The 10,095-nt window shown below is 29.9% G+C and overlaps 1 protein-coding gene across 1 annotated transcript in view; it reads left to right on the forward strand.

The window, feature by feature from the left end:
• The window catches only part of LOC107731115 (anosmin-1), a 64,220-nt gene that overhangs the window by 34,306 nt on the left and 19,819 nt on the right, over positions 1–10,095 (forward strand). The window contains exon 3 of the mRNA XM_016542104.1: positions 4,495–4,624. Within this exon, the coding sequence (XP_016397590.1) occupies positions 4,495–4,624 (130 nt within the window). The remainder of the gene's footprint in view (positions 1–4,494; positions 4,625–10,095) is intronic.

Consider the following 10,095-nt stretch of genomic DNA (forward strand, 5'->3'; position numbering starts at 1 on the left):
TGTGTGTGTGTGTGTGTGTGTGTGTGTGTGTGTGTGTGTGTGAGTTTGTGAGCGTGTGTGTGTGTATGTGTGTGTGTGTGTGAGTCATGAGTTATTATCATGAGCTAAAACTATTAAAGACAACTGTTCATTGAAATCTGTATAAATACTAGATGAAAACAAAATAAGTTTATGTTGAAACAATAAAATTACTAGCTGGAAATAAATAAAAACAAAAATGTAATTTAATTAAACCTAAATAATTATAATAAAGTATCATCAAAAAAAAAAAGAGAAAAACACATAAAAAATACTAAAAAAGTAAACTAAAATTAAATTGAAACCTGAAAATATAATAATAAAAGCTCATTCAAAATAATGTAATATAAATGCAATACTAAAACTAAAACCTAACTTGGGTTATTTGGTTATTTTGACCCACCATGCTGGGTTGTTTTATTTAACTCAACTATTGTTTAAAAATTATTATATTGCTGGTTTAAAATGGGCTGGAAATTAAAAATCACACAGAATTACTAGAGGCAACAGCAATAATCAAAAGATGAACATGTATTATTAAGCAAGAACACCCATGAACAAAATACAAGACAAATTGAATTTATTTGGGTGAATACAGCAAAGTTTACAATATTACATACATTTAAACTCATTCAACAAGCATTTTAGAAAAAAAAAATGTAACATTTAAAAGTAACATTTTAATTTAAGTGTATTCAACTGTTCTCTGTAATCGCTTTTTTACCGAAATAGTGCTAATAAATCTGAGCCGGTGAAGGGCTGCTGTTCGCGGGGGAACTCTACAACCTGCCCATAAACAAACAGTACTGAGATTAGAGAACGTATATTAACATCAAATTAAATTAAACCCAACCCAACAACTTAGTAACAGAAAACTACCCAGCACCTGGGTAAAAAACATTAAAAATGACCCAACAAGCTGAACCCAGCATTTGGGTTAAAATATAACCCAGCTTTTTTTTTTTTTTTTAGAGTGTACTAACTGGAAATAACTAAAACTAAAACAAATTAGTAAAAAAAAAACCATCAACAATAAATTGAAATTAAAACTGAAAATGTAAAATAACTGCTTATTCAATATTAATAAAAATTATAATAGTATATAAATGATACTAAAATACTAAAGAGTCACTTTGGATAAAAGCATAAGACAACTGCATAAATGTAATGTAATTCAAAACATTAATAATAACTTTTTTGTATGGATAACCAAAATAACATTTAATTTTTTTTTTTTACTTGAACTACTAAAATAATTCAAACGAATAAATAAAAATTAATACAAATATATCGGGAAAAAAATTAAAAACTATAAATATAAATGACAAAACACAAGTACAACTTAAAATAAAAATAAATCTAAATTCAAGAAAATAAAATCTAATTCAAAATATTAACAAAACCTAAACTGTAAGTACTAAAATAACTAAAACTAATAAAAAAAACCCATTAAAAATCAATCAATATAAAAAATTATAAAATATAAATGACAAAAACACACAACACAAGTACTAAAATGTAGTTAAAGTGAACACAGGAAATCTAAAAATAAAGTCAAATTGCATGTATAAACTAAAGCTGTAATAGTATGCGAGTAATACTACAGTAACACAGAAGCGTGGACTGAAGCAGGCTTTACGCTTCGTCTGTATTGATTTACTGCTTCCCCTTGGTTTGCAGAAAGCCGTAAAGCCTTTTATTGAAATCCAAAGGCAATCAGAGAGCCGTCGCTGGTGTCAGGAGCGTAATTGTTTCTCTCTGTTAGAAGATGACGATCAGCGATGCTGGAAACCATTAACGCTGCTCTGTCGATGGCTCTCAGATGTTCCTGTAACCTCCTCATCTTTCTCCTTGACCCAGAGACGAAGCCCGATTCAACTCAGAATACCAGGAACACGTCACTTAAAGCCTGTATTTATAATGCATTGTAAGGTATTCATAATGCACATTGTAATGCATTATAACTAATTGTAACCAAATTTAAGATGTTTACCTTCTAAAGGTGTAACAATGAATAGATGAGTATTATTATCATGCTTCATTAATGCATTAAAATACTTTTGGAATGCATTATATATGAAGGCTTTAAGTAAAGTGTTAATGTTGTGTCAAAACAACCCACATATGCAATGCATTTTTTTTTTGTGATTTACACATGATTTTGTCTCACTAATAATGCTGTTTAAAGTATGAAGCCAGAACAGTGTTTGTTTCTTTTGATTTAGTTCTTGAGCTCACTGAAATTCAGCAGGAGCTCATCGAGAGCGGGATGTTTGTGAAGCACGTGATTTCTGTGACGTTGTACAGGAATGCATGGGGTTTTTTTTCATTTACTAAAACTAAAACTGTTAAAGACAACTGTTAATTGAAATAAAGCTGAAATGTAAATATTAGATTAAAAGCAAAAATAAAACTGAAATAATAAATTGAACCTTAATAATAATATTAAAAACGACAAAAACACAAACGACATTGCGAAAATAAATTTTAATTAAAATTTAAAATTAATTTAGAAAATAAAAATTTGTTAAATAATATTAAAATTTTTTAAAAATTAAAAATTAAAATATCAAAATAAAAGCTAATTCAAACTACTAATAAAAACTATAATAGTATATAAATAATACTGAATCTAAGCCACACTGTATAAAAGCGTCTGCCAAATGCATAAATGTAATGTAAATGTAAATGCATAAATATAGAAAAATCGTCCTTCTGTGCTGTTTTCATTTGATGCAAACCATATGACAGTTTTATTTAGTGTTACAGTTTTATGTTAATTTACTTGAACTGAACGTTTAAGTTGAAGCATTACAATTGCTCACGCTAAATAAATAAAAACTAAAACTAAAGCTGACATATAAATAAATTAAACCTCATTAGTAATATTAAAAAAGACAAAACACACAAGAAAAAGTTATTTCAGAATATTAATCAAAACAATATTAAAATACTAAAGTTACTTTGGATAAAAGTGTCTGCCAAATACATTTCTGAGTTCATTTTGAGGACAAAATGGCATATGAAGCAAATCATGTGACGATTTAATTTAGTGTTACAACTAAGCTGAAATAAAACAATATATAAATGTTGTAGTATCATTAATACACTATTATAGTTTTTATTAAAACGTAGAATTTGAAAGGTTTTTATATTCTCCATCTGCTCAATCAAAAAAAACAACAATAAAAAAAACGAATAGAATCAAGTCTTGCCAATTTTTATTCTTATTCAGTAGCTGTTTTTCCCTCAAAAGTTAATCACATTACAATAGTAAAGACAGAAAGCTTCAGTTTTATGCCGACTTTTCTGCAAAAAGTTTTCTTACTCAATAATTTAGTCTTGGCAAAATGACTTAAAGATATTCAATCTCATTTGAGTTCATAATTAAGTTCATAAAATGTTTATGCTTCGAATTGTATATATTAAATAATTATGTGATGATGTCTATTTGGACCTAATCCACTGAATTAAATCGTTTACAAATTAACAGCTGGATTATTGTCTTTTTTTATTTGGAATTTGAACAAAATGAAATATCAGATTAAATGAAAATATATGCAAAATTATTAACGTTTATTTTTTGTGTTATATTTAGTTGCTATTTTAGTTATTTTTAGTCATATTTGAATTGAGTTTTTTTTCCCCCGTCTGCTCAGTCTGAATCCAACAAATAAAAATTAATAACTTTTTTTTTCTTGTTCTAGAGCTGTTTGTCCTTTGGAAATTCATCACAATACAGTATTAAAGTCAGACAACTGAACTGCAAAAAATATTGACCTACCTCATTTTTTGTCTTGTTTTCCAATTCAAATATCAAAACACTCTTAAATTATTAGACACATTTACTAAAGAAAATACGTTTTGTTTTCTGAGAAATGTATCAAAGTTAAGGGACACATTATTTTTTCTGACTCCAGTGGCAGATATTTGTTCTTGTTTCAAGCAAAAACTCACTTCATTTTGATAAATTTTTCAGAAAACTACAAGTCATTTTTCTTCTCCAGTAAATGTATCTTGATTTAAGGATGTTTAAATATTTGTTCTGGAAAACAAGACACAAATGTGACCATGGACCACAAAACCAGTCATAAGGGTCAATATTTTGAAATTGAGATTTCTGAAGATCTCTTTTAAGTTAAATAAATAATATTTCCATTGATGTATGGTTTGTTAGGATCGGACAATATTTGGCCGAGATACAACTATTTGATAGAACAATATTTGTTGGCTATTAGTACAAATATACCTGTGCTACTTATGACTGCTTTTGTGCTCCAGGCTCACAAATACTGAGTTAGAAAATCATTTTTTGCAGTGTTGAAGCAAGTTAAAATAAACAGATGCACATATGTCTTTCCAGTCCTTCATGTTTTAAAATATACCAGATTCCAGGCTCATATTCAGAGCCGCCTGTACGTGACCCTGTGACCCCAGTGAGCACTGACCGTGACCTCTGACCCCTGTGCCCCTCAGGTTGCTGTAGAGCGTGCGCTGCTGAGCGACGTGCGGCCGAGCAGGTGGTATCAGTTCCGCGTGGCGGCGGTGAACGTTCACGGCACGCGCGGCTTCACGGCTCCCAGCAAACACTTCCGCTCTTCCAGAGGTGAGTCTGACAGATTTACACTCCTCACAGGTGCAGCTCTTCACCACACACCACAGTCAGGCCTGATTTACTCCCTCTATCACTTTGATCTACTATTTAATAGTGATGCACAATACTGAATTTTTGCCGATATCCGATATGCCGATATTTTTCAACTCATTTTGGCCGATAGCCGATGCCGATATATTTCCTTTTGTTTGGAAACAACACCAAGTCTCTCCTGTGTGGAAATTATAAACACATTATTTTTAATTTTGGTTAGTTTTTAACAAAAACTTATTTGTTAGAATTAAATAAACAATAATGAAGTTCTTTTATAATGACAGTACATTAAAAGCTTTGAAAATAATTATAAATCAACTATATATCAATCGCTGCTTTTTTTTTCAGAAAAAAACCTTAAAAACCTTAAAAAATCTGAAAATCTTTTAGAGCTCATAATTCGTTTAAAAAAAACAAACATATAACACATTAATGAATAAATCTGTATATATAAAATTATTGAATTTACAAGTGTCATGTTTGTTTGTTTTTATTCATGTAAGCTATAGCTTCTGACCTTTACATCAAAACATACTCATGATTTTATGACATTAATACTGCTTTATTTGTTCAGAAACACAAGTTTCTTAGTGATACACATAGGCCAATAGCGCCCCCTATGTAAATAAAAAGCCTTACCAGACTGTAAGGTTTGATAATATCATGCATCCCTATCATGCATTAAGCTTCTTCTTCTTCTGAGACTAAATTTGGACTGTTCCTCCTCCCAGAGTTTTAAAGCTACAACCACCAAATTTGGCACAGACCTTCAGACTGGTCTGGCTCGGGTTGCTTTACATTTTCTAACTGATCGGACTTACCGTTTTCATTAAACGGATGCTCAAAATTACGAAAAGTCCCATAGACTTTCATTGAGGGTGTCAAAACTTTTGCACTGTAAGACTTACAGAGTGTTTAAACCGGCAAAGCTTAATGACTATCATAGGACAACATGTTAGCAATGTGCTAATAATGCTAAAACATCCCAACAACATGCTAATCAAGCTAGCAACATGTTATTCATGCTAAAAGCATGCTAGCAACATGCTACTCATGTTATTTATTTATGTATTAGAATATGTATAACTTGCAAAAGCTGAATAATCAAAGTCTACTGATTAATCAGTGAAATAACTGATGATTAGTCAGTTAATTATTCTAATAATATACTCTGTCCACACCTGGACAGAGTATGAGTGACCACAGGACTTCATATCAGCTTCCGAGTCATCATGTGGTTGACACATCCCACAAGGACACTGATAACACCACGCAGCCACAACAAGCACTGCTCATGGACACCATCCCGGCTGAGCCCTATATGTATAACAAAAGCTGAATAATCAAAGTCTACTGATTAATCAGTGAAATAACTGATGATTAGTCAGTTAATTATTCTAATAATCATTAGATTAATCGATTAGCAAAATAATCATTTGTTGCAGCCCTAATTTGAAAGAATATTGGTAATCAGACAGCTGGTAGCCATTGACTGCCATAGTTTGGATTCTTCAAAATATCTTCTTTTGTGTTCAACAGAAGAAAGAAAGAAATAAAGGTACAGAATTATATGAGGGTGAGTAAATTTTCATGTTTGGGTGAACTAACCCTTTAAGGTGTATATTTTTAAAGGGGACATCAGATGCCCATTTTCCACAAGTTGATATGATTCTTTAGGGTTTCTTCAAAATATCTTCTTTTGTGTTCAACAGAAGAAAGAAAGAAAGGTTTGGAACGACACGAGGTTGAGTAAATAATGAAAGAATTTCTGTTTTGGGGTGAACTATCCCTTTAAAGCCGAAATCTAAAAACACCTGAACTGACTTATTTTTACAGTTTAAATGTATTTTTATTTTAAAATTGGTTTCGTTTTTGAGTGACACAGATGAATGTCCTGCTTCAAATATACCGAAAAATATTAATTCTTATAATATTAAAAATATATATTTATATACATAAACAGCCAAATAATTCCATTATCACAAATACAAAAATATATAGTTTATTAAAATAATAATAATAATAATACATACATGCATACAGTTTCATGATGGGTAAATTTTCTCAGTTCATCTGCCGTGTTGTTATTGTTAACTAAAACTAGATATGCCTAAGACAAATGAAACCTTCATTTGGGTCAAAGAAAAGTCGATATCTAAACTGACTCGCATTGCTTTCTTTTCATATCTCATGTTAACTTGTTAAATGTGCTGTAGACTATTTTCTGCGAAGTTCTCCCACACACTGGGAGTTTAGTTGTGTTACAGAAACAGATGTGCTTTCTCATCACACTCATTTCACTGATACCTGTTATCTGTGCTATTCCAGGAAAATATGTTTACATCAGCTTTAAATGTGTCATGAAATCAGTCTCAGCACCAGCTGCTAAATATCAGAAACCAGACAATCTATCTAATATAAAATAATCTCTCTCTCTCTCTCTCTCTATATATATATATATATATACACATTGTTGAATGGGTAATGCACATTTTGTTTTCAAAAATGTTATTTTAAATGGTATTTTTTTTCAAGCATTTTATTACCTGAAAACCTGAATATTTAACAATAGCAGATAAATAAATACTATTTCTGAAAATAACACAGCCCAGCATCCCCCCCCAAAAAAGAAATAAATACAAATAATTAAAAAAATAAATGAATAAATAAATAACTCTGATTTGCCAAAAAGGCCTAAACATACCTAAAAATTCCATGATGCTGAGTTCAAAAGTATCATTAAGAGAAAAAGGATGAAGATTTTTCAAAATATATAAATATATATAAATGTATCCGCTTTAATGCATGTATAAAAAAACTGTTAAATGTTAATAGTTTTTATGACAAAAAAAGTATTCATAATCTATCATTTAACATACAGTCTACAAAGTAGTGGAAAAGTAGAAATCAGAATTAGGCATCAAATAAAATGTGCAAACATTATGAAATGCACATATTTAGTGAGAAAGTGTGACATGAACGAGAAAAACAGAAACTATTTTTGCAACCAGCTGCACTAAATTAGTAAAAAAAAAGAGTATTGAGTTAATTTACAGTTACATTTATTCATTCAGCAGATGCTTTTATACAGAGCGACTTACAAATTCAGCTAAAATGCAGGGCTGTATTATTATATCATAATCTAGAAGGTAATATGAACTATATTCAGTCATCACTTTGGTGTAAAACTACTCTGCCTTATTGTTAAAGTGAAATGAAAAGCTATGTGTATTTAAACACTAAAAGCTTTAAAGATGAGCTCAAGACTTGTTCCAGTCCTGCTCCGCTCTCCTCTCTTCTGCAGTGTATTACGTACAATACGTCATAAGTTCATTCTTGTAAATGTTTTGTTTGTAAATTGCAGCTTTGTGACTTTCCGTCCACTAATTCTGGCTTTATTTCTCATATGTCAGTGTAATTTCTTGTTGTTTGGACTGTCACGAGAGTCTGCTTATTCACAGGATCACAATCCGCTCTTGTTTATTCCAACCAAAATCGCTTCAGGACCGTAATTATGACTTACAAACTCATACGAGCGGCTTCTAGCAGAACGCTTCTTCTGATGTATAACTTCTATAGTTAGTGATCTGTGATGATTTATTTGCTTGTTTTTATTCAATCAGCGAGCTCTATAGAATTAATGAGTATGTCAGTACAGTTATTCATATTACATTCGGTCAGATCACCTGGTTTGCAGAGACTTTCCTTGATTATTTATGTTCTGCGCGAGCATCTGGTCTTCAGACGAGCCTCAATAACAGGAACCGACTGCCTCAAGATTGGCCCATTTTCCCATTAAAATTCCATTTGCTTAACTCCACTTCCTCTACACAGATGACATAATTTCCCTTAGATGTGGATAACGGCACCGTCACATTCACATGTGCTCAGTGATCGCAAGAAAACTCACTACATCATGTGTTTTTATTCATTTTTACTTTAGTTTATACTGAGCCTGATCCAGCAGGTGACCGCTTCAAATGCACAGAAAAAGAATTTGTAACGATTTATATATAATTTATAATTATAAGATAAAATATAAAACTGTGAAAAAATTCCATTATCACAAAGACAAAAATATATAATTTATTTAAAATAAATAAATAATTAAAAACAATACTACATGCCGGTTCACCTTCAATTCACCTGCAGTGCTGTTGTTGTTGTTAATTAAAACAACTACAAATCATTATTGTTAATCAAAATTAAGCTGAAATAAAATAAAGTAAAATAAATATTAGATAAAAAAAACTTAAACTTAAAAAACTAAAAGTACTACATATTACTCAAACAAAAACTTTAAAACTAAATTTAATTCAGTTAATTAAAACAAAAGCTAATAAAATGACTAAAGCACTTAGTATCATTGAGATATTATAGTTTTTATTATATTTTCTATATATGTTATTGTATATATTTTATAGTTTTAGTAAAATTGTTGTAGATTTTTGTTTGCTTTTTAATAAATGTCTGTATGTTTATATAGTTTTAATTTTTTCTTATTAATTTTTATTTTAGTTTTAGTTATTCTAGTACATCTTTAAACTAAATGAAAATAAGAAATGTTGCTTTGGCAACTAGCTGAAATAAAATAAGTTTAAGGTTTATTTTATTTTATTTTACTTCAGTTAAAGGTTATTTTATTTCATGCAATGGAAATATTAATTTTAGTTAACAATAATTACTAAAATAATTGAAAATTATTAATAAAAATTATAAATAAAATAACTGAAAATATAAAAATGAAAGCTAATACTATAGAATATAAACAATACTACATGTTATTTAATATTATATAATTAAGTGATCTTTATAAATACTGTAAAAGTGCACTTCTGGGTTTGATCGGTCATTTTCATTGTTGTATTCTGTGTTTGTTCACATAAAAAGCAACTCAGTTGTCCTCATGATGTCGTAAACCTGTGTTACTTTACATTTCTGTACATTTTAATGAATATCTAGCCGCTGTTTTCTATATAATGAATGTGAATAGAGAGTGGGTTTGTCAGACACACAAACCATCGGGTCTTCATAATATGTGAGCCTGCAGCACAAAAGCAGTGTTAAGTCGCTGGGGTATATTTGTAGCAATAGCCAACAATACATTGTATGGGTCAAAATTATACATTTTTCTTTTATGCCAAACATCATTAGGATATTAAGTAAAGATCATGTTCCATGAAGATATTTTGTAAATGTCCTACCGTAAATATATCAAAACTTAATGTTTGATTAGTAATATGCATCGCTAAGAACTTAATTTGGACAACTTTAAAGATGATTTTCTCAATATTAGATTTTTTTGCACCCTCAGATTCCAGATTTTCAAATAGTTGTATCTCAGCCAAATATTGTCCTATCCTAACAAACCATACATCAATGGAAAGATTATTTATTCAGCTTTCAGATGATGTATAAATCTCAATTTC

Source organism: Sinocyclocheilus rhinocerous, unplaced genomic scaffold (genome assembly GCF_001515625.1).
Source record: "Sinocyclocheilus rhinocerous isolate Xijiao unplaced genomic scaffold, SAMN03320098_v1.1 scaffold2836, whole genome shotgun sequence".
In the NCBI taxonomy this organism is placed as follows: domain Eukaryota; kingdom Metazoa; phylum Chordata; class Actinopteri; order Cypriniformes; family Cyprinidae; genus Sinocyclocheilus; species Sinocyclocheilus rhinocerous.